We start from the raw sequence: 25,350 nt of genomic DNA, 5'->3' as shown, positions 1-25,350 counted from the left end.
CATCTGTATGTGTGATATCTCCTTACATGACCACGTGAAGTGTGTATGCACCGTACATCAAGGACCGCTGCATATGCAGCGTCAAAGGATACAACAATGGGGATGTCACGAACATGGTGAAGCTTTCGCAATTCGAGGATCGAACTACAGACTGTAGTAGTGGCAGAATAACACGCTCGTTTCGTGTTTTCACACGTGACGCACACTGCCATCGACTTCTGTCCGACAACCAGCAAGCAAGAGGTAACCACACGTACGCAACCTTCGAAGCTGGTTGTGCTGGACTTCGAAAGTCTAGCACAAGTTCCAGCCAGCGTCTTTCAAACGTCAAGAGCATAATCTCTGTTCTGTCACTATAACTAGTATTACTTGTAGTTCGATCCTCTAAGAACCATGACCTTGTGGTGACAGAGCGAGAGGTCCTCTGACTAGAATGTTCAACTAAGTTTCATTTATCTTGAGCTGGGGTGCTCTGAAACCACCAGTACCTACTGGCAGTAGCTTGAAGAAGGTTCTCAATACCGACTTCGCTAGGCAGACATTCATTGTTGTCCTGGTAGAGAAGAGTTCAGAAGTGTTTCGCTGGTACAGTAGTGAAATATTTCCCGCCGCCGCGGAGAGGAGCGCACCTAAACCATTGTCAACTGTAGGCTAAAGGCAGTAAAGCAGGGGCACTGCGTTGCAGGTCGCCCGTATCTTTGTGGCCGCACTAGCCCCCAGGCTTCTTCCTCCCACTGTTCAGATCGGTCGTTAGACGTTACTCGTTAGTGTGTGCAAGTTCGGACTCTGCGCACTGCTTCGTCAGCCAGGTCAAGAAATAATTGCTACCCTACTTCCCACGCCAATGACAATGCGAAGGGACATCAGTACTAGTAGGAGTTCAGGTGAGTGGCACAGGATGCCAATGCCCGTGTTCTCTAACTCTAGCTCTTCTCACGCTCAGTTTTATTTCTGGCGTCAGCCATGATCAGGCTTGTTCTGTTTACTACTAACCGTGCACATAATACAGTGCTGTTAACTGAAATCCGACCCCCTGAGCGGTGGGTTTACTTTCTAGCGGTCTCTGTTTCGTGGTTTTACCATCCCGTGTTGGGTCTTTGCGACGTGAGCGCACCGCTCAGGGGGTCGGATTTCAGTTGTCAGCAGTGTAGTACTACATTTAGCGATCACAAGACTACACAGTAATGCTGATTGCTGTTCATCCTTTGTTGAACTTGAAGCTACACAGCTCCTATAATATCCAAGCACCTCACAGAACAATCGTTCTTTCAGAAAATCTGCTCGGCCGTCAGGCTTCCTCAGTAACTGTTTCTTGGTGGTATGCATGCTGCTACCTTCGCAACGTTTCTCGTTCGCACGCGAATTCTGTGTGACGTGGCATTTTCACGCACAAACACGCGACAGAATGTGGCATTGTTGCCGCATGTGTGCAGTGGAGTCCTGCGAGCTATAAGGCATTAAGGGCAATCCGAGTGCAGTTACAAAAAGAGTCGTTAGCATTGTGTATTATTATGATGCAAACCATGTACAATGGTGATGAATACTAATGGTATCGCCATCCCCATAATCACGATCTACATGTCTAAGTAAGGCCGTTCAAAGCTTTCGTACCTATGCAGAAACGTCCGAAACGGACAAAAACATTTGCTCCAAGACTTAGTGTTTCTAGCTAAATTTGCAAGGCCGGGCTTCACGAATGCACACACGCATATGTATGCGTGGTGGGAAGTTTGGAATGCGAAAGTATGATTGCTTGGGGGGGGGGGGGGGGGCTGATTTTGTTTGTTTTGCGGCCTTCCACCAACGTTTGTGATGGTAGTGCACATGTGTTTGCCCGTTGAGAGAACGGGGGGGGGGCTGAGTGAAGTGGTGTAGCCTGACAAGAGGACGGCCGACCAAGAGCGTAGCAGTGAGCTTCACAGCGCAGTCATGCACATCCAGTCTCTCCACGTCTGGTCCAGTAAAGATGGTTCTTTGCCAAGTGAACTAGGGTACCCAGAGGAACCTTAAAAAAGTTGTCTTCTTCATTGTCCTCTTCTCTGCCGGTGTAGGGTTCCAGAATCACTCCGGAAAAGCCTGCAGTGGCAGACAGTTGCCGTCAAGTCTGTCCATGAACCCACGTGTATTGGTCTTTGCCAGCATTGTCTTGCCAAGGGCAAAGAGCTCCCAATTTTTGTTGGTAAGAATCTGAAGGGCAGTGATGTACTTGTGCCCTTGTTGGACTCTGGGACAGCGGCGGCGAGCATGAGCAAGTCACAGTGTGATGTGTCACCGTCATGCTGGCATGGCCCATGGACCACTGCATGCATAACAATATTCTGTATGCCATGCATGAGCATGGGGGGACCTGTAGAGTTGACTGCCTGTGTACATTCATGGGTGAGTATACCGACATGTCTATGTACTTCAAAGTACCTGTCACACATGTGAAGTTCATGTGTACCCTGTTGAGCCAACGGACAACATGCTTGCGTAACATGCTTGCGTACTCGGTGTGCAGCACTGAGGGGAAACTACCCACTGTATTGCGGGATTTTCTTGAACTGAACATGCCAGGGCGCAACACGAGCTCACAAGCGGCCGCTTGCCACTGGACAATGCTTTGTGCGTCACTAGCAGCGTGCTTGCCTCTCCAACTGTCATTGAGTGCTGCGCGCATGTCACATTGCCAGCAGGGACTGCAGTGTAGACAATCAGTACGTGCAAGCCTGGTCAGGGGTGTGTGTTACCACTGACTGACACTCACTGACAGCTGACCAGGGTTGACGCACAGCACTGTGGCACTGTGGGTATTATCACTGCGAAAGCACCTAGGCTCCTCACGATTTTTTGTTCCCGCTAGTTACGGTTCTATGGTAGAACAATGGAGGGAAATATCTCTCTTCTTTTGACCATGACCGACAGGAATCCTGGCTGACGTCAATAGTTTAAACTGCTAGCGCTGTGTGATACGGACCCTGCTGAAAAAGGCATGACCTGTGCACAGTTCTGCTCACATGTGCTCTGGAGCTGGTTGTACCTGCCAAATATGGGACAAGTTGCTTAGCGAAATGCCCCAGCCATGTTATATGCATAGGTGCTGCCATTCTAGATGTCTTGCTGTGGATTGCATGTGTTCTCTACTCATTGCTGTGTTATCTGCACTGTACTCATTGCATGCTGTGTTATCTGCACTGTACTCATTGCTGTGTTATCTGCACTGTACTCATTGCTGTGTTTTCTGCACTGTACTCATTGCTGTGTTATCTGCACTGTACTCATTGCTGTGTTATCTGCACATGTCTACACTGTGCACAACACTACAGATTCTTGTACTGTCGCTTGCTCTGAGTGCATCAAGCAAGGAAGATGTATCCGACATGCCTCCGCCGTCCGCAAACACCAGAATCTCAGTAGCAAGTGAAGCCGTTGAAATGTCTCATGCATCAACTAACGATAGCCGCGTGAGTACAACTGAACTGGACACATCACCATCATCAGCCGTACAAGCACCAGGTAAAGTCACCACTGCACCAAACACTACACATGCAGCATCAGTCAAAATTCCCAGCGCCCCTGACCCCGGCAATTTGTCGTCCTCATCATCAACGGTGACAACACCAGTGAGACCCCCAGCTGCTTCAATCACTGCACGTGCATCAGCTGCTGGAGGCACATCCACGGCCATGGAGACGCTCACGAACATTCTCTCGGAAACTAGTGTAGCCGTTGGTATGTACAGTGAACCAACTAACGATACCAGCATGGTTGAGCAAGACAAATCGACGTCATCATCATCAGCAGCAGCAGTAGCAGCATCCAGAGTCACTACAACTTCCAACATTACAAATGCATCAATTAACCTTGCAGGTACAACGGATGGAGACACCTTGGCTTCAGCGGCGCACGCTACTGCCAAAAAACTCACGACTGCATCCATCCCTACAAATAAATCAGCCGTTGAAGATTCTATGACCATGCCCGCGTCATCCGTCACTACTCGTAGTAGCTCGGAAACTAGTGCAGCTACCGGTACCAGAACAGTGACAGTGGATACATCAGCATCACCACCAGCAGCAGCAGTGCAAACATTGGATACGAGATCAACATCACCAGCAGCAGCAGCAGAAGTGCAAACAACAGCCAAAGTCACCCCTCCACCCGTCACAACACCTGCCCTTCCGTTCTGTTCAGGTAATGATGAACGTATTGCTCTGCATGGGAACACCATTAGGGAGGGAGTTATTTTCACGCACATGATTATAAGAGTGGGTGTGGGTGTGTGTGTGGGGGGGGGGGGGGACATGTTGTACGGATATACCGTAAACATGTTTAAAAATCATCACTTGACTCAACATGGAGGCCACGCATCCATGCATGATGTACACGTGTCATCATTAATGCTCTGAAGGTCGCTAAGGTTGGATCTTGGGCACGGGCACAGCCCAAGGGCTGTAGGCCTCGAGGAATGTTTCCAAGGGACGAGATTCAGTCTTGATGACTGACACAGCGCGTGCTTGGTTTGATTCAATGTGACTTGAGGGTCGACGGCCAAATGGCCAAACAGTCCACATCTCAAATACAGCAGTGATGTCAGACAGCCGGGCATGATGAGATAATGGGATGCCTGAAGCAGGAAAGCCGGTCACTGGTCAGCTGGCTATTGCCTAGGCAACGGTCACTCGGCATAGCAGAACTAGTATTTACGACAAACACCTTGCTGCAAATCACATACTTCCAAGTTGTGAAGCACGTCAACAGACAAAATTCCCAGTGACCGTAGATCATACTATAGCTCCTCAGAGTGCCATGGTTGCATAGAAATCGGAATGAGCTAATGATTGGGTCATCATGTTATTGAGGAAGAGGTGGATAAAATTCCAGTCTCTGCAGTTTTTTTTGTGTCACTGTACACTGAATATGCATTGTATTAGCCTCCCTTGACCTGTATGCTGGCATGTGTGTTTGCGTACATGCACGTGTATGTGTATGTGTGCGTGTGTGTGTGTGTATATATATATATTGGTGTGTGTTTCACTTCTCGCAGAGTTCCTGCCAAAGGATAGACTGTGCAAGAAGTGCTCCACCATAACATGTCCATATGAGAGTGGTTTGGTAAGTATTAAGTAATCACTCACACGTAATTGTCAGTATAGCGTACAAAAGTGTATACATGTATGTATGTATGTATGTATGTGTGTGTGCACGCGCGCGCGCGTGTGTGTGTGTGCGTTTTGTTGGGTGTGTACATATTATGTATATGTGTGTATATGTATGTGCATTTTATAGGGTCAAGAAAAGAAAAGATACTGCACTGAAGATACTGATACAACATGCGATAAGTGTGGAGAAGGAAGGTGAGCAAAGCTACGTACACCACACACACACACACACACACACACGCACGCACGCACACACACACACGCACACACAGTCACACACTCAGTCACACACTCAGTCACACACAGTAAGCGGCATCTAGACCGAAGTACCTGATGAAGTGATGTGACCGCTCATCTCACTCTTATAGGATAGTTATGTAGGACAGTTGGTGAAGCATGGTGATGAATTCTTTGACATTCACGACAAGGCTGCTATCTCTGTTTGATATCCTCTGTAGATACTGGTGGGGAGTTCTTGGAATGTGCCTCCGATGCCACTCCTGTCCTGATGGCACGGTTATCGTGAAGGCATGTAAGCTTTACAACCCGAAACCGGCATGTGCTCCAGTGCAACAGAGCCGCACCCAGCCCCCTGCGAGTGTGATTCCAGCTACCGTCACCCCAACCAGACTCACTACTGCTCCGACTACTACAACTACTCCGGACGGACTCAGTACGAGTACCACTCCGGTCATTGCAAGCGCATCAATTCATCTTCCCACTACCAATGAAGTGGACACTTCTGCATCAGCACAGCCAGCAACAACCAAACTCATGACAGCAGCCAACACTACAAATACATCAGCAACAACAGCAGCAGAAACCTCCACACTCATGACATCCACCTCAACGAACTCTACCGGTGCCAGAACAGTGACAGTGGACACATCAGCATCACCACCAGCAGCAGCAATGCAAACATTGGATACGAGATCAACATCACCAGCAGCAGCAGAAGTGAAAACAACAGCCAAAGTCACCCCTCCACCCGTCACAACACCTGCCCTTCCGTTCTGTTCAGGTAATGATGAACGTATTGCCCTGCATGGGAACACCATCAGGAAGAGGGTGATTTTCACGCACATGATTGTAAGAGTGTGTTTTTATTTATTTTTTGCGCGTGCCGGGGGGGGGGAGGGGGGGGGGGGTACACATATTGTGCTATCATACATGTTGATTCATGGCAACACTGAGGCCATGCATCATGACTCACCAAGCATTAGGCCTGTGGGGATTGCTCTTTTAGAAATTTAATAATAATAAAATAAAATAAAATAAGCATGCTGCGAAGGTTATATAATTATATTGGGGTTGGATCGTGAGCGAGCGCACAGCCTGAGGAACTTTTCCAAGGGGCAATGGAGAGGTTCCGGGGTACGATTTTCCGTGCCAAAATCCGTATGGGCGCTACGGATTTTTTTCCAGGCGTGCTCCATACGATTTTTCGGCACGGTGAATCCATGTGGACTGGCTTTCATACGAACCATGTTTCGTATGGAGATTTTGCGTCATCGGGTGCAGAAAAATTTTCGCGTACAAATTTGGTACGAGAAATATCGATTTTCCGCAGGAAGTTTTGATTTCGGTACAAATTTTCAAAATAAAAACGCACAGCGCGGGAATGTGACGTGTTTGCGATCGTAACCTAGGCAATGATGGCAAACACATAAGTTCCGTACTCCGGAACATTTCACTGCTCGAAAACGACGTATAAAAATCTGTAGCGCCTGTACGGATTTTGGCACGAAAAATCGTACTCCAGAATTTCCCTAATATCCAGCTAGCGTGACTGGCCCTGAGCTTGCTTGATTTGCTTTCCAACGTGACTTGAGGGTCGGCGGCCAAATGACCAAACGATCCATATCTCAAACATGCCTCAATGTGACGTCAGACAGCCGGGCATAATGACATAATTATGCCTAGAGCAGGACAGGCATGTCATTGGATATACATGTATATACACTCAGCCCTCGGTTATCCGGACCCCGAAGTTACGGGCACTTCGGTCTACCGGGCACCGTTCGGGCGAGTTTCAGTGTAAATATTACTACTCCTTTGTCACTTTTTGTGGAAATAGTGACACCATATGCCATATCTATGACCTTTCCAAATCGAAATGGATGTGATTCGGAGTTACGGGCATTTCAAGGTTACGGGCAGTGTCCGGCCCCGGACTGCCCAGATAAACGAGGTGCGAGTGCAGTGGGTAGTTGATTAGTCACATCACACTACATTTTCACACCTACATGTACTAGTATTTGGGTTTGCCACCAGCCTGCTGCCACTGAATTTTGCCAAATATGGACAACGAGGCCAGCTTATCTTCTATAATTATGTAGTCGGAGTATCCACTGTCACCTGACCAGTGGATGATACCAAGAGTACATAACCCCCAAGAGTGTGCAACTCCAGCCATGGGGTCTGCGACGGCAGAACTTTACATCACGTGATGAACCCGTACACATTTTTTTACACTCTGTGCATGATAGATACAGGGTTGTACGCAACCCAGCTTTGGGTACAACTCTCTTGTGGTCACTTTGCACTGCTTGTGCCAGGGTAACCTTTTGAACCATGTCACGTGATGTAAAGTTCTGCTGTCGCAGCACTGCATAGAGGTTGTGCAGGCAGTTGCACACTCTTGGGGCTTATGTACTCTTGATGATACCCTCGATATGAACCTGGGCAACAATCACTCGTCGTGGTAGAAATAATATCTCTGACGAGCACCGCGCTGCAAGCTACAACTTTCTTTCTTTTCCTCGTTTTCTGCCGTGGTTGGTCTCACCCTCTCCTCAATTCTATTTGGCTGTTTCACATGCTACGAGGTGCGGAAATAAATGAATAAATATCTGACATGCGTCAAGTGATGATTTTCCAGATCCTACTATAGCTCTTCCGGTTGCCATGGTTGCATAGCAGTCAGAGTGGGCCAATGACGGGGTCATCATTTTATTTTAGGAAGAGGTGGATAGAATCGCAATATTTGCAGTTACTGTGTGTCCCTATAACAAGAGAGCTTGGAAGCTCAGGGCCCTACGCCCTACGCTATGCTTTTTTGCCTTGATGACCTAGACAAAAAAATGCATAGGGATGTTATAAATTTTCTTATAAATTTCTGCTATATTTTTTCAAGACATAACCGGTTAACCAGGGATTCGAACCCGCACTATCGCCCTGCATGCATCCCCCGATACACTTCGCATACATACTAATTCTTCCAAGTTGCTTCACGTTATGAAAGCCCTATTTCCGCTATTTGAATATTGTGGCCAGCCGCCTTTGATGGTACGGTACGGGACAGGTACAGTCGAGGGTAATACAACACCGTCTACCGCCTTGATGACCTAGGCAAAAAAAGCATAGGGATGTTATGAATTTTTCAATTCTCCTATTTTTTCAAGGCATAACCTGGGATTCGAACCCGCACTATCGCCCTACATGAATTCCCCGATACACTTCGCATTCATACTCATTCGTCCAAGTTGCTTCACTTTATGATCTTGCGTTTGAAAGCCCTATTTGAATATTGTGGCCAGGTGTTTGTGGCCAGCTGTCTTTGATGGTACGGTACGGTACGGGACAGATGCGGGATAGCGCCAGGCGTGACAGAAACAAACAAATAAACGCCAAATTAAAGCTGTGTGGACTCTGGCTAGCGCCAGACGTTACTGAAGGAACGTCTTCTGCATAGCTACAGGAATAAATTAATAATATATGCGTTGTGTCACTGTTAGCCCCTCTTGACCTGTATACTGGCGTGTGCGTTTACCTAGATGCAAGTTTATGTGTGTGTGTGTGTGTGTGGGTGGGTGGGTGTGGGTGTGCGTTCGTGCGTGCGTGCGTGTGTGTGTGTGTGTGTGTGTAATGGCGTGTGTGTTCACTTCTCGCAGAGTTCCTGCCAAAGGATAGACCATGCAAGAAGTGCTCCACCATAACATGTCCACATGAGAGTGGTTTGGTAAGTAATGTTAACACTCGCATGTCATTGCCAGTATAGAGTACAAAAAATGTATATGTGTGTGTGTGTGTGTGTGTGTGTGTGCACGTGCGAGCGCACGTGTGTGTGTTTTGTTGGGTGTGTATATATTATGTACAGTCAACTTCGCTTATAACGACACCCGGCGGGGCATCAGAAAAGTGTCCTTATTCGCGAAGTGTCGTTATACCCGAAGTCCCATTATATGTGTTACAGTTGGATGGGACTTTGCTCTGGGCATGAAAATTCTGTCGTTATTTGCGAGCTGTCATTATATCCGCAGTCGTTATTAGCGAAGTTGACTGTATATGTGTGTGTACTTTATAGGGTCAAGAAAAGAAAAGATACTGCACTGAAGATACTGACACAACATGCGATAAGTGTGGAGAAGGAAGGTGAGCAAAGCTGCAAACACACACACACACACACATGTACATACACTTGTTGTACTTGTTGCACACTGCCAAAACTGGTCATGTGGGTCTCCCCGGGAGAGGGGAGAGAGACTCGAAAGGAATCTTGGAAAGATGACTCAATTGGCTATTGTACATACACACACACACACACACACACATGTACAGTCAACTTCGCCAATAACGACATTCGGCGGGGCATCAGAAAAGTGTCCTTATTCGCGAAGTGTCCTTATAACCGAAGTCCCATTTGAATGTATGTGAACCAATATTTTGTATAGTATGACATGCATATCAAAATCAAGCTCTTTTCTTGCTCTATGTCAATGTGTACTTTATTTTCATATTGCAGTTGAAAGGAACTAAAAATTCAATATGCAAGGGAAATCAATTGAAAAGTATGCCTTTTTGAGCCATCTACAGGGCCAGAGACATGTACATGTATGATGATTACTGTACAATCTTGTACAACTACATGTACATTGTATACATATACATGTAGGTGTGCTGGTAAATCCAACAATTTTGAAGCCAACATAAAAAGGAAGAAAAGCCCCCCCCCCCCTTGGCTGCATTTTCTTGCATGTGTGCATTATATCCATCACCATAGGTTCTGGTACTTCTGCATGACAGGTACATGTACATGTACATGTACTTGACTGACAGGTACTTGAAATAGCTGTCAAAAGCCCAGAAAGTCGTTATTCAAGCAGTGAATATGACCTCGGGGCACTAAAAGCATGTCGCTATACGCGAATTGTCGTTATTCAGATAGTCGTTATATCCGAAGTAAAATGTGTACAGTTAGATGGGACTTTGCTCCGGGCATGGAAATTCGGTCGTTATTCGCGAATTGTCGTTATATCCGCAGTCGTTATTAGCGAAGTTGACTGTACATACACACACACACGTACACACACACATACACACACACACACACACACACACACACACACACACACACACACATGCATGCCCTTCCACTGCCATTGACTGGCCACGTGACAATCATGAAAAATCCCGAAACGCTATGGTAACCATAGAGTTTCAGGATTTTTCATGATTGTCACGAGAAAATGCTATGATCCCTGTGGATAGGACTTCCTTGTGATGTGTGTTTGCCACTGTTTGGTGATGACGGCACATCTTATCTTATTCATGACCTCATTAACTGATCATGTCTCAGCTCATGCCATTCTATTTTGCAGGACAATTATGAATGGTTGGTGATGCACAACAAAGAGTACATGACACGGCTGTCTGTTGTCTCTGCTTGATCTCCTCTGTAGATTCTTTTTCTTACCCATTGAAGCGTGCGACACATGCTACAGATGTCCTGCTGGCAAGGTGGCTGTGAAGGCATGTACACTGACAAACCCGAGACCAGTGTGTGCACCAGCAACACGGGGCACTGCCCAGCCCGCCGCGATCAGCACCACACATACCCCGCCTGCAGAGACATCACCACCTCCGCCAGCGCCAGCAATGACCCCTCAAACCCCACCAGTGGCATCACGAGCACAAGCAGCGGTCGCGAATGGCTCAGACGCCGAAGCAACAACTTCACCAGCCAATGACACACAGCCCACTGGTGGTAACACTACCAGGGCATCTCAACCTGCTTCCGTGCCCACGTCTACTGCTAACATGGCTATCAACTCACCGACAAAATCGAGCAAACAGCAGCCAACACCGACAAAACCAAACGTGCATGACAAGGGCCCAAAGCATCGAACCGTGACGACCACTGTCATCATAGCCTCTGTTGTGCCGCTGCTTTCCATCACACTGGGAATTGGTGTGTGTGTGTGAAATTTCTTCTCGGGCACGATAGAATCATGCAATACAAACAGGAGCAACGGCAGCGGCAGCAGGAGCGATTGGGTGAGTAATACAAAAAAAGCCGACCCTGCGTCGTGATTGGGAAAGATGTGGTATAATAGGCAATTTCAGGACAGTGGCACGGGGATTTCAGGTAGTCCGGCCAAATGGGATACTTGATCGCGGAAATGGACATAGCTGACAAAAAACCCGTTTTGCATCGGATCTGGACGGGTCAACTTTTTCGAATAGGGTCCAGCCATTACTGGACCGGCCGGACTAGGTGATACAGTCCTGGATTTGCATATCCTTTCTTTTCAATGTTCTCTCTCTCTCTCTCTCTCTCACACACACACACACACACCGTCTCCTTCTCTCTTTGCTGACTTGTGCAAGTGTGTGTGTGCGTGTGTGCACATGTGTGTGTGTGTGTGTGGCCGCGTGTGTGTGTGTGTGTGTGTGTGTGTGTGTGTGTGTGTGGCCGTGTGTGTACATGCGTACATGTTGTTTTCCTGCAGACCATACAAGTTCAGCACAACCTGCACAGATTGTCGCCACACAGGGACCATCACAGACAAGGGCGTATAGCCATGTTCTGGGTGGTCGCTAGACCAGCTTGACACAGCATGTGTTCATGGAGTGAGAGTTCTGTACATGTGCCTGTAATCCGGCTTTTGTTAAACTGCACAAGGCACAGTCCAAACCAACGGAGCCCTGGCAGGAGCAGCGAGGCTTTCCACTACAATACCTCCGACCTAGTTCTGACCTAGCTACAGAAACCTGGCAGGAGCAGTGAGACTCTCCGATACAACACCTCCGACCTCTGAGCTACAACCGACATGCTCTCCGTGCCTTCGCTCGCCGGACTCCACTTGCATCTACGTCGGTTGAGTTCCAAGTACTTGTAGATAGCCGATGATTGTCAAGAGTACCAGCACCTCCTGGCATTGTCCATATCAGCATGGTCCACCCCCCCCCCCCCCTCCTGCTATGATGTCAACTATGGAGCGCACGCTATTGTCAGTATTTCCTAGGCCTCCTTGGCCAAGATCATTAGATGCGGTGACAAACCCGATGTTCGTTTTCAACTTGTCATCACCACTAACTACGCTACACTACTGTCTACAGCTATATCACCAGTAGATTATCACACAGTCCACTTAAAGAACTCTTCCTCTCCTCTCCTCCATGCGCTCTCACAGCCGACTCACTGCTACCCTCGGTAGCCATTACACACACCAACAGCCATACAAGGAAGGGAGAAAGAAAGAAAGGAAGAGTTGTTTACATATTGTTGGCCGAATAGTACCGTTCACCATTTGAAATCACAGTCCACTTAGATGGTTTTTATATCAAACAGTCCAAAGAGATCATTCTAGTTCTAAATTTTCTGTCAAATTTATAGGAAATTCATGCATGTACCGAATAGCAGTGTCAATTATCTGAATTTATCTCCAGAGCCACTGGGTTTGTACTTTTCACATGCCACATTGCATATCTTCTTCCCTGACTTGCCAGTATGCATCTACACAATGTGGTGTTGCATCTTTTAAAATTTATTAATTTTGAGCTTTTCTTTTCTTTTTCAATTCCGTATAAATAATTTCTATAGGCAGCATGACACCTGGCACCAGGCTATGCTAATTGCTTAGCAGGTGTGTTTGTTCTGGTGATCACACCGCTCCTTCAGTGTATGCAGGCTAGTGCTGGTGCTGTCGGGGTCGTGCCGGTGAGCTGCATTGTAACTTTGTTCTGTTTGGAATGATAATCTACTCTTGGCATGATGGGTGGGGTGGGCCATGGGCGCTTCAAATCAAAGCACAATGTTACTGCAACCCCTTGCGTTGCAGATTGGTGCACATCTGAGAGGCGTCAGACCCCCAGTGTAAAACCTGTCAAGGCGACCACCTGTCTTGGAAGACCACTGAAACCAGGATCAAGGGATGCTATTTCCAGTCAAATGACCGTGGATGAGGAGACTAGACCACCTGGTAACAGAGACCACGTTTTCAAGGTCCCTTTAGACAGGTTTCACTGTACATGTAGTGTAACTTGTGTAAGTGACAGTGCAGCTAGTGACAGTGAAGTGACGTGTTTCTCATGGGTTTGCTGACTGAAAGTGATATTGTGCATCCTGCAGTTGGAACGAACAGCGAGGACACAAGCTTCAAGTGAAGAATAAGAAGAAAAAGAGCCATTTCGCGTACGGGAACAAGTAGCATCGCGAAAAAGTTGACTTGCGCTCAACTGGTTTGGCCCCTTTGCACAATGGGCTTCACGTGAGCGAAACTAAAATATAAAATTAGGCAACGGGCAGATACTTAGTCAAGTACGGACGGAAGAGGAAAAATAGTGCTCCCCAAGAAGTGAAGTAGGAAACTGGGCGCAAAAATTATTACAAACAGCTGACTAGTAAACTGTGAAAAGAGGTACAAGTCTGGAAAAAGGAATCATCATGCTGAATACAAACACACACACACACACACACATATTGCTCAAGTGCTTGGTTTCAATGCTGGATGTGCTCCAATATAAAATTTGTCATGGGGGGGGGGGGGACTGCCGAGTTTCGATGCCCTAAAACTGAACGCTGCACACGTCGTTGTCAGATCCAGCAGTGTGGCAAGAAGTGGCCAGGATTAACAATAGCTTATTGTGCTGCAGGCAACAGTGCTACAGCGCTGACAAAAAGCAGTGTGCTGTGTGCTGTGTGGACCAAGTACTGAGCAATATCGTAGCAGTACACACACAGTCTTAGGAGCTACACTAGATATCTGCGCCCGACCCGAAAACGGAACAAGGCGTTCGGGACGCGTGCCCGCAATACAGATTACGAGCGCTTGACGGAGCGGCGAAACGACTTCTTGAAGCGGCGGCTAGGCTGCGTGGCCATCTTGGCACTGTCGGTGGACGTTGGTGCCTTCTTGTCTTCGAAACTTCCACCGGCGCAGAGCACGTCGTAGGTGGTCATGATGTCCTCTTCCAGGCCCTCGGCTTCCATATCCATATCCAGGCAGGGCAGATCACTGTAGGTCTCATCCACAGCTGCTGCTGGCCCGGGCCCGACCTGAGACGCTGGCAGGTACATGTCTTCTTCAAGCACGGCAACAGTGTCCTTACGTTTCGGAGCTGGGGTGGTTTCGTACATGTTGTACAGGCTTTCGACGGCCGGGTCGGCCGTGGACTGCATGATGCTCGTGTCGTACGTGAGAGCGTAGTTGCTTTCGGCTTCGGTTGTCGCATCCATGGCCAATAAGTCCGTTGCGTTTCTGTAGTCGATGTTATTCTGAGAAGCAAGGTTTGGCTGCTGGACATCACCACCACCCAGGCAATCGTATATATCCGATTCGGCAACCGGCGACGCCGCTGCCAAGTTTTTCAAGTCATCCGTATGATCATAGACAACTTCTTCAAGCTTGAAGATATTGCCGTCGTCCACTGACACCACTTTGCCAAGTTTGACACCTGGCTTTGTGTACTGCTGCCTGTCATCGCCCCTGGTCGAGCCACCGATCTTACGCTTCAGCGGGGAAGCGGACTGCTTTCCTCGCACAGAGTTGAACCTGTTTGGCAGTAATTTGTTGCCGTAATTCTGCAGAGACGCAGGCAAGGGGGTAGGAGCATTGTTGGCATAGTCAGTGTTGCTAGCAATGGCAACGGCAGTCGGGTCATCATACGTGTCATCCGACGGCGTGCCAGCTGGCTGCAGACCATTGGCATAGTTCTCCTGGGCCGGCGTGGTTTCGTAAGACTCTTCCTCTGCATCGGTGAACGCCATACTGCTGCGCGCAGATCCGCTCGAGTAGGCTGCTCGGCACTCGGGAATGGTCGACGGCCCATTCTTGCCAAGCGAGGCCATGTCGACGGGCAGAGTCTCGTAGTCACAGTACATATCTTCTTCGGTGGAGATGGAGTTGCTGATGCAGCATTCGTAGCTCTCTCCCGCGGGTTCACTGACCAAGGGCGTGCTGGCCTTGGGCAGGATAGGTTTCTTGCTCCCCGCCCTTGAAGGTGTGGACGTTGTGAGATTGCGTTTGTGAGCCCTAGATATATACACGCACACCACCGTGGACGCACATGCATACGCACACACACACACACACGCCCACACACGCACACAAAAACACAAGAGAAGTCGTTCATTCCGAGCACAGCACAGACTCTGGTCCAATGCTGCCCTTTTGGCCCGGCACAGGACAACTGAAAAGCCACCAGGAAAGAGTTTCAGCCACAAACAATACAATTGTAGGCCAGCACAGCATTATACTGCTTTGCACTAAATTTCAGCTGAGATTTTGAATTAGGCAGCACAGGACTCCCTTTAAGAAGAGCGCAATCATACTATAATGAATTCTGATGCGCCCGACTTCAATTGACACCAAAACAGCACAGCACGGCAATAAGAGTGCCCCATCTTCGCCAACAGTCAGTGCTGCGTGTGTAGGTGTTCATTGATCTAGCCTGCACGGTATGCCCACACGTCACAGCATCTGAGAAGTGAGCTTGCAAATTGGCATACAAATGGCACCGGTGGGTTAACGTAGAATGTGGAGATCTGTCCTGCGTGCCAGGGTGGGTGCTCGCAACCAATGCCACGGCATTAAGAAATGCAGAGCTGCACACTCTTTCATGGGCCGCTGCTTTATTTATAGACGTATAACCAATGGCATGTGTAGACTAGCAAGCCCTTGGGTGTTAAGATGCTACAAAGTACAACCACAGCTCCATTTTCCATTTTCTTGATTACCCGAAGTTGCGACGGGCTCGGCCATTTGAAAATACTTTGAAACTGTCCACCTCTCCACACTGCGTTCTTGGCCTACATTCACCACACCATAGCCGTTCCTAGATAGATGCTCCTTAAAGGGGAAGTATACCCTAAAATCAAATGTTCCCCAGGTGTAGTCTTCGGGGTACTGAGTCGAATGGTCTTAGTCCGAGGAAGCTGAGACGCTCCCTTCCTCCTTGATTCCCAATCGAACTCGCGCACTTCCACCGAAACTGGGTGACTGCGCCCTACTAGATGGGGATTTGTATGCAAAATGTCACTAAAAGCGCCATGCAGTTCTTAAAAAAGCACGGGTGACCGCGATTGGCCCATATGTTGTAGTCTTTTGGACGCTGAGTCGACTGGTTTTGGTCCGAAAAGGCTGCGATGCAGCGTTCCTCCTTTATTCCCAATTGAACATGGTTAAACATGCGGTCACGTGCTCCTGCGTACACCAGTCACCTGGTCTACGTGCCTGCAGGGTACAACTTACTAGCCCGTTTGACCTTTTTTGGGTGCAGTCCTGTCACTCGAGCTGAACTCGAGTTGAACCTTGGTGTGAAAGTTGTCGCCTGCTGGCGTGGTGACCAGGTGATTTGGGCACCCAGGAGCACGTGACCGCTTGTTCATCCATGTTCGATTGGGAATAAAGGGGGAACGCTGCATCGCAGCCTTTTCGGACCAAAACCAGTCGACTCAGCGTCCAAAAGACTACAACATATGGGCCAATCGCGGTCATCCGTGCTTTTATAAGAACAACATGGCGCTTTTAGTGACATTTTGCATACAAATCTCCATCTAGTAGGGCGCTGTCACCCAGTTTCGGTGAAAGTGCGCGAGTTCGATTGGGAAAAAAAGAAGGAAGGGAGCGTCGCAGTTTCCTCGGACCAAGACCATTCGACTCAGCACCCCGAAGACTACAACTGGTGAAAATTTGATTTTAGGGTATACTTCCCCTTTAATGCAGTGTGGAGAGGTGGACGGTTTCAAAAACAAAAACAAAAACACAGTTAACATAACCTATGTGGAGACAAACATTTAATAATGGCAATAAAAAGGATCAACTGCGCATTGTGATGTTAATCCCACTGATGACAATCACGCGAAACGTTCTTGAACCTACCCACTACCGTTGCCTTGATGTGTGTATGTGCGCAGTCGATCCGTTTTATGGCCGTAATAAAATAAAACTACCTGGGCTCATGTCAACTTACGCGGAGTTGAAGCGATAGACGAGCAGTGCCACAGCAATAACAACGACAGCGCCAGCACCAGCAGCGATACCTATCAAGCTGCCTGAACCAGCTGTGAAAGTACAGGAGACAAAGCAGAGCGAGGGCACTGAGTGAGACACCAGCTCCGTGCATCTAAGCAGGCAGTTTCAAGTCCATACTGCACATCTTCCCAATGGATCCCGCAGCCGAACGCAAAGCGTACGCAACACTCAACTCGCACATGCAGCAAAGAAGCCACTGAAAGTTTCGACGGGGCCTTTCGTACCATTACTCTTAAAGTCCATTACAATGTTGAGAAGAGAAACAGCAAACAAATCTTTATATCTGGCATTTAGGCGGCCAGAGCAGTGACAAAAAAAGCACCTAAGAGAGCTGTGCTGGAGGCGGTATATTTTGCCACGCCAAAACCTGAACTGTGTGTGTGTGGGCAGAAGAGGTATGTGCGAAAGTCTTCACTGTTTTGACATTGTAGTACCGTAGTCCACCCTGTGGTTTGACTTTATGCTCTGTATTGATACTACAATATGTAGTTGCATTGATACCTGTGTATTGATTGTCTCACTACAATATGTAGTTGCATTGATACCTGTGTATTGATTGTCTCACTACAATGTGTAGTTGCATTGATACCTGTGTATTGATTGTCTCACTACAATGTGTAGTTGCATTGATACCTGTGTATTGATTGTCTCACTACAATATGTAGTTGCATTGATACCTGTGTATTGATTGTCTCACTACAATATGTAGTTGCATTGATACCTGTGTATTGATTGTCTCACTACAATATGTAGTTGCATTGATACCTGTGTATTGATTGTCTCACTACAATATGTAGTTGCATTGATACCTGTGTATTGATTGTCTCACTACAATATGTAGTTGCATTGATACCTGTATATTGATTGTCTCACTACAATATGTAGTTGCATTGATACCTGTGTATTGATTGTCTCACTACAATATGTAGTTGCATTGATACCTGTGTATTGATTGTCTCACTACAATATGTAGTTGCATTGATACCTGTGTATTGATTGTCTCACTACAATGTGTAGTTGCATTGATACCTGTGTATTGATTGTCTCACTACAATATGTAGTTGCATTGATACCTGTATATTGATTGTCTCACTACAATATGTAGTTGCATTGATACCTGTGTATTGATTGTCTCACTACAATATGTAGTTGCATTGATACCTGTGTATTGATTGTCTCACTACAATGTGTAGTTGCATTGATACCTGTGTATTGATTGTCTCACTACAATATGTAGTTGCATTGATACCTGTGCATTGATTGTCTCACTACAATGTGTAGTTGCATTGATACCTGTATATTGATTGTCTCACTACAATATGTAGTTGCATTGATACCTGTGTATTGATTGTCTCACTACAATATGTAGTTGCATTGATACCTGTGTATTGATTGTCTCACTACAATATGTAGTTGCATTGATACCTGTGTATTGATTGTCTCACTACAATATGTAGTTGCATTGATACCTGTGTATTGATTGTTTCACTACAATGTGTAGTTGCATTGATACCTGTGTATTGATTGTCTCACTACAATATGTAGTTGCATTGATACCTGTGTATTGATTGTTTCACTACAATATGTAGTTGCATTGATACCTGTGTATTGATTGTCTCACTACAATATGTAGTTGCATTGATACCTGTGTATTGATTGTCTCACTACAATGTGTAGTTGCATTGATACCTGTGTATTGATTGTCTCACTACAATATGTAGTTGCATTGATACCTGTGTATTGATTGTCTCACTACAATATGTAGTTGCATTGATACCTGTGTATTGATTGTCTCACTACAATATGTAGTTGCATTGATACCTGTGTATTGATTGTCTCACTACAATATGTAGTTGCATTGATACCTGTGTATTGATTGTCTCACTACAATGTGTAGTTGCATTGATACCTGTGTATTGATTGTCTCACTACAATATGTAGTTGCATTGATACCTGTGTATTGATTGTCTCACTACAATATGTAGTTGCATTGATACCTGTGTATTGATTGTTTCACTACAATATGTAGTTGCATTGATACCTGTGTATTGATTGTCTCACTACAATATGTAGTTGCATTGATACCTGTGTATTGATTGTCTCACTACAATGTGTAGTTGCATTGATACCTGTGTATTGATTGTCTCACTACAATATGTAGTTGCATTGATACCTGTATATTGATTGTCTCACAATGTAGTTATAGTGATATCTGTATTGATTGTCTCACTACGTAGTTGGCGCCACTAGTGCTCTCTTGGGTGCTATCTTGTCACTGCGCTGACCGCCAAAAAACCCGCCAGACATACGGACTTGCTTTCTGCTTCTCGTATCGCCATTGTAACGACTTTGAAGAGTTATGGTACGAAAGGCTTCGTCGAAGCTGTCAGTGTCTCATTTGTAGTGCACGTGTTAGTTTGTTTTCCTCTAACAACCACAACAACAAACAAAGGCCACAGGCCATCGTGAGAATAAAGATTTGAAACAACAACAACAACAACAACATCTAACCACACAACTCACAGCTAGGCGGTACATCATTCTTGTTCGCACCAGCTCCAGAGATCAGGTCAGGGTTGACTGGTGACGACGGAGGCAGCTCCTGGGGCACGGTGCCCTCCACGGGAGCAGTTCTCTCGACACCGGGTGGTAGCGTTTGCTGCACTCGGGTTGTAGCCGGCTGTGGCTGTGTCGGTGCGGTGGTGGTTCTGCTGCCGCTACTGCCAGTGTTAGCAGCCGAGTCAGCTGCGTTGGTTGCCTCTGTCACCCGGGTGTCATTCTCAGCCAGGTTCTCGGTGACAATGACATTGGATGCTGGCGGAGTGTGAGCCGGTACGTTATTGTTACCACGGTGACCTGCATCGTTGTCACCGTTACCGGCAGCTGGAGATTCGGTTCCATCGGCCGCCTTCGGAGCGGCAGGATTGTTCAATGACGAGTGACCGGTCGACTGGGCTGGTGCAGGTGCAGCAGTGCTTGTGTTAGCATTAGCATTAGCAGCAGCTGGAGTGGTGGCTGGTGCGGCGGAATCTGCCGCCTTTGGGGTAGTCACCACAGCTGGTGCCTTATCGCCTGCTGAATCCCCAGCCTGTGGTGCAGTGAACACTTTTGTAGCGACATCAATACTTTTTTTGTCATCCTGATCAGCAGCAGCGGCGACGGTGGTGGTGGCCGGGGCAGGGGCCGTGGTGGTAGTCTGGTCAAGAGCCTTGTCACCAAGACTGGGCACGGCGGCTGTTGTGGGTGCGGCTTGCCGTTTACCAGAGTCTGCTGGTGAAGGCGTACCATCAGCCGGTGGGAGGTTGCCAGCGGGCGGAGGAACATCAGCAGGTTGAGTAGGGCTGTCCGCTCCGGGAGCTTTATTTCCATCCGAGAGCCCTTGGCTGGTAGAGTGGTCAGGCTGAGCGGGGTTGGGCTGCACAGGTGCTGCTGTGCCTACAGCACTGTTTGGCTGGTTGTTGACGGTAGCAGGAACTGCAGGGTCGGTGGGTGGTCCAGGCTGTGCATTGCCCTGGGGGTTCTGAGTCTGGAGGGGTTCCTCCGGTTGTGCACCGGCTGCTTTGGTCGTGGGTGCAGCAACTGCAGGGTCGGTGGGTGGTCCAGGCTGTGCATTGCCCTGGGGGTTCTGAGTCTGGAGGGGTATCTCTGGTTGTGCACCGGCTGCTTTGGTCATGGGTGCAGGAACTGCAGGGTCGGTGGGTGGTCCAGGCTGTGCATTGCCCTGGGGGTTCTGAGTCTGGAGGGGTTCCTCCGGTTGTGCAGCGGCTGCTTTGGTCGTGGGTGCAGAGTCGACGGCACGAGCAGTGGTAGCTGGAGCCACGTTTCCTTCCGCTGCTCGGTCTTGAGTGGGCTGTGTAGTTGTGGGTCCAGCAGCGATCGTCAGCGGTCTATAGCATCCCACTAGACCCTTTGACTGCCCGTTTGCTTGCACATAGCCTGGAGAACAGAAGGCATAAACGTACCAGTCAGAGGCCCATTACCAGTCAGAGCACACAGAGAGTGATGATGTCATTTTGCACGAGATGACATCATGATGATGTAATTTGCATGAGAGACGACGCAATGGGTATGAACTGACGCTGCGTGACGCAATGGGTATGAAATGAAGCCACGCGTAAGAGATGAGGCCATAGGTACGAGAGGACAGGCACAACCTTAGCACGAGAACTACCATCGGCCTTATCTGATAGCCGGGTTCTAGCCAGGTCAAAATAGTAGAGGGGGCGGGGTGGGGTGGGGGGGGGGGGGGGGGGGCAGGGAAAACAGTTACCCCGTAACCCATTTTTTTTCGATTTTGAAAATAACTGTCTTGCAATGCGAAATGCAACATACGGGGCGAACACCTGACTTCACCCCAGACAAACACGCCTTTATGAACCCTCTAGTACTGACTATCGACTGCATTTTCGTTGAATGGAATGAAAAAACACAAAAATCGGAAAATGAGCAGGGGACAGGGGGGAACAGGGAGGAGGGCTGTGCCTCCCCCCCCCCCCCCCCTGGCTAGAACCTTGTGATAGAAAGCGTTTTTAGGACATTCAGGAAAATGTGCGTCTGGGTATTTGAAACCGGACTCGGACCAAATTTGGCAACTATGTACCTCCCCCTCTCATCAAGAGTACATAACCCCCAGAGTGTGCAACTCCCACATACCCTGCTGTCCCGACAGAATTTCAAGTTGACGTCATTATTTATGACGCAATGCGCCTTGCACCAGTGATCTACAACATGTGTACGGGTGTCAACGCATCACACGTTTTTCTTTCCAATAATTTGTACAGGATCGATCGGCTTCGGTCAACCACAGGTTCAGGATTCGTCTGATAATCCGTGTACAGTGTGCATTGCATGATCAAAATGACGTCAACTTGAAATTCTGTCGGGACAGCACCCACAGTGGAGTTGCACACTCTGGGGGGTTATGTACTCTTGCTCTCATGAATGGCACACAGGCAGACTTACTTGGCGTTCCACAGTAAAGCTTGATTTCGGAAAGAGCATATTTGTTATTCGAGAGGAAGAACGGAGTAACGTGTAACTTGGTGTTGGTGTCATTCATTTCCTGCAAGTCACACATGCTTTTCAGAGTTGCACCACAGCCGTACTGATGGATGTGTTTGAAATTCCTGCACAACATCAATAGCAACAGTCAAAGCCACAGCCGTTTAGCACTCAGCCTCAATTAGATGGAATAAGCGCAACATATTTCACCCGCGGACTTGTAGACTCTTTGCCTCTGGTGTAGTCTGGAACAAACCAGAGAGTCGTAAAATACCGGTATTTTACGACTCCCTGGAACAAACCTAGCTTTGTCCGCGAAAGCAACCAAACAACAGAAAATAGAAAATCAAAACTGACTTGACAAAAAAAAAACCAGATCAACCAGTTTGGTTGATCTACTAGCACAACCACCAGGAGTACCTGAGCTCCCAAGAGTGTGCACCCCTCGGTACCCTTTCTATGGCATCTGCCGTCAGTGACAACTCAAATCACGTGGTGTAGCGTTCCCGTTTTAGAGTAGTGACCAGTGGAGTTGAAAAACTAGCACTCCCTGATAGAAACCCACTCAGCTTAGGGGTCGTCGCAAAAGTTTTCTGTCGTCCCTGAAACGAACATCGTTCATTTCGTACTTGGACCCCCTCCCCTCCCTCTGAAACGAACACAGTTTGCTACGCTGGACGACGAAAATCGCATGCATGTACATGTCATATGTACAGTGTCGGTCGACTTGCGATTTTGGCTCGCACCCCCTCCCCCCCAAATGAATCATGTTCGTTTCAGGGACGACAAAAAACTTTTGCGACGACCCTTATGCGAGCCACCATCACCATCACGATCACGTCAGATTTTGGACTGAGCGTGCGCTGGCCTTTGTATGTGGTACAATCTGAACTTGGAACACATGATGTGAGTTTTGGACGTCGAAGACCCCACATGCGGAGTTGCATTCTCCTGGGAGTTCATATGTAAGTATACAAATTGTCAGTGCCAGTTCATATGTAAGTATACACATTTTCAGTGCCTTCAAATGCCGGCCTCCCAGGGCTAAAACTAATTCTGGCCGCATTAAAAATTCAGCCTGTCCTCCCGCCGATATTTTTCATGTAAGACGACCACCAATTGTAGTCTGCAAAGACGTGGATAGATTTACATGTTAGCAGGCACATGGACCATGGAGTAGTTTTTGTTTAGGTGCGAGGGCATGCCAAAGGCAGAGGCCAGGGAGCTACTTCATGTAGTGTAATGAGTAGGATCATGACAGAACTCTATCCCTAGGCATATCATTGTCTGTCTCCAGGTTTCTCCTTCCTACTCCCTACACTCACTCGCATTGATCTAACGTGTGTACTTGTATAAGAACCGCAGCCTGCCTGCTGTACCATTGACTCATGCACCGCTACACTTGCTGGCTGCGCATCACTAACCCTTCCGGCTTCCCCTTCTATGGCACAGTCCCCACATGCACTGAATGCAGTACTCGGGTGCGCGTAATGCTATGCCCAGGGATAGAGTTCTGTCATGATGTTACTTATTACACCACACTCCACAAATGAAAAAGTCAAATTTCTGAACGCACAGCAAGATAGTTACTAGTAGCCTGAATGCATGAATAATAGATTTGAAAGATTGTCATGACAACAGTTCTACATACAGGAGCGTGAGTGATGTCAATGCGGTAAACTCCTCCACGGGAATCTGTTGGAAGAAAGCACCCTGAATTTGACTGGCATAACACACACACACACACACACGCACACACACAAACGGAGATAAACACCTTTGACGCCCATCGCCGGAGGCGATGATAGCAATGCTACGGCAGAAGCCATAGCAACTTGTGCTGGGATTGCACCATTCAACAGCTTGCAAGGCTGAAGAATTGACCGTCACTATTCAGCCTGGCCTACACCACACAGCTATTTGAAGTGTACAAACACACACACGCACACACACACACACACACACACACACGCACACACGCACACACACACACCAACACACACACACACACACACACACACGCACACACACACACACACACACACACGTTAGTGAAACCATCAATACACAGCAAAACCTCATAGAAGTTCAGTGGAGGCTGCGGCGCTACACAAGTCAGCAGTGGACCAACGGCTGGTACGAGAGAGATTGTGAACTTTGACGCTTTAGTCCAGGGCATGATGCAGGCCAGCCACATACATAGTGAAGGCAGCGCACCGCACACTGACCCATAACCACATGTGCATGCTCTTGCTCATGGACCCTTGGCAAAAGGCTACCATCATACGATGTATTATCCATGTATGAACACTCATTCCAAATCAAAGACTGCTACACAATGTTATTATTGTGTTGATAGGGCAAAGAACGCCCATAAATTCATCCCTGGAACATATTTAAAAATCGGGGAAAACCTCACAGTGTTTTCAGCTTGTCCATGCCCTTGAAGACACCGGCTGACAAGCTTGACAAACGATTGAAGGACAGGTCCCTGTGAAGGACAAGTGAAGAATGGAAAGACACACATTAGTACTCGACACTGGAGACTGTGCAATACTAAAAATTGCCGATCGACGTGTGTGCTGAGTAAGTGGCCACACACATGCGCTGACTGGATCCAAACCCAGGCGACGACATGTGAGCCCGAAATAGCCGCTGTGCAAATTGCTCTGAAAAAGGCTCTGCAGAAGACCTGACATCGCCATAAAAGTGTTTCTACAGAACAAAGCACAAGGCTAATTCATCCACACAATCAACAGGCAACATAAAGGTGCCGTTCGCATTGCCAGTATTTGTAGCAGGAGAATAGACCCATTGCGCAATGACGTAATTTGTACCATAAACACCCTTCACAGCCACCTGAGGGGGGGGGGGTCGTCTGGGGTGTTGAACAGTGCACTCCTGATCCCAGCATACTCACAAGCATTACTCATGCATTCCATATTTGGCTG

General features: G+C 47.8%; 2 protein-coding genes across 2 annotated transcripts in view; one reads left to right on the top strand and one right to left on the bottom strand.

Annotated features, from left to right (window-relative positions):
- The first annotated feature begins 332 nt into the window (after positions 1–332).
- Positions 333–13,048, top strand: LOC135822724 (mucin-5AC-like). Its single transcript, XM_065335551.1, has 10 exons — positions 333–884; positions 2,052–2,179; positions 3,306–4,173; positions 5,027–5,094; positions 5,269–5,336; positions 5,600–6,162; positions 9,035–9,102; positions 9,448–9,515; positions 10,823–11,417; positions 11,873–13,048. Exons 1-9 carry the CDS (start codon positions 845–847, stop codon positions 11,343–11,345), a joined length of 2,394 nt encoding a protein of 797 aa, XP_065191623.1. The 5' UTR covers positions 333–844; the 3' UTR covers positions 11,346–11,417; positions 11,873–13,048.
- Positions 13,049–13,443: 395 nt separating this feature from the next.
- Positions 13,444–25,350, bottom strand: part of LOC135822720 (uncharacterized) — a 28,727-nt gene continuing 16,820 nt past the window's right edge. The window contains exons 8-13 of the mRNA XM_065335546.1: positions 24,819–24,890; positions 24,051–24,122; positions 22,361–22,524; positions 19,922–21,334; positions 17,337–17,427; positions 13,444–15,397 (exon numbers count right to left, since the gene is read on the bottom strand). Of these exons, the coding sequence (XP_065191618.1) occupies positions 14,185–15,397; positions 17,337–17,427; positions 19,922–21,334; positions 22,361–22,524; positions 24,051–24,122; positions 24,819–24,890 (3,025 nt within the window). The 3' untranslated portion in view covers positions 13,444–14,184. The remainder of the gene's footprint in view (positions 15,398–17,336; positions 17,428–19,921; positions 21,335–22,360; positions 22,525–24,050; positions 24,123–24,818; positions 24,891–25,350) is intronic.

The sequence above is a fragment of the Sycon ciliatum genome, chromosome 8, assembly GCF_964019385.1.
Source record: "Sycon ciliatum chromosome 8, ocSycCili1.1, whole genome shotgun sequence".
NCBI classification, from domain to species: domain Eukaryota; kingdom Metazoa; phylum Porifera; class Calcarea; order Leucosolenida; family Sycettidae; genus Sycon; species Sycon ciliatum.
The sequence above is the reverse complement of the archived record's forward strand: the minus strand, read 5'-3'. Positions and strand labels throughout refer to the sequence as shown.

Bases quoted from the DNA above. Each gene is read 5' to 3' on its own strand.
- LOC135822724 (XM_065335551.1), top strand. From the start codon at position 845: ATGACAATGCGAAGGGACATCAGTACTAGTAGGAGTTCAG. The intron at 885-2,051 runs GTGAGTGGCACA...CTGCCGGTGTAG, and splicing joins CAGTACTAGTAGGAGTTCAG to GGTTCCAGAATCACTCCGGA. The intron at 2,180-3,305 runs GTAAGAATCTGA...ACAACACTACAG, and splicing joins AGAGCTCCCAATTTTTGTTG to ATTCTTGTACTGTCGCTTGC.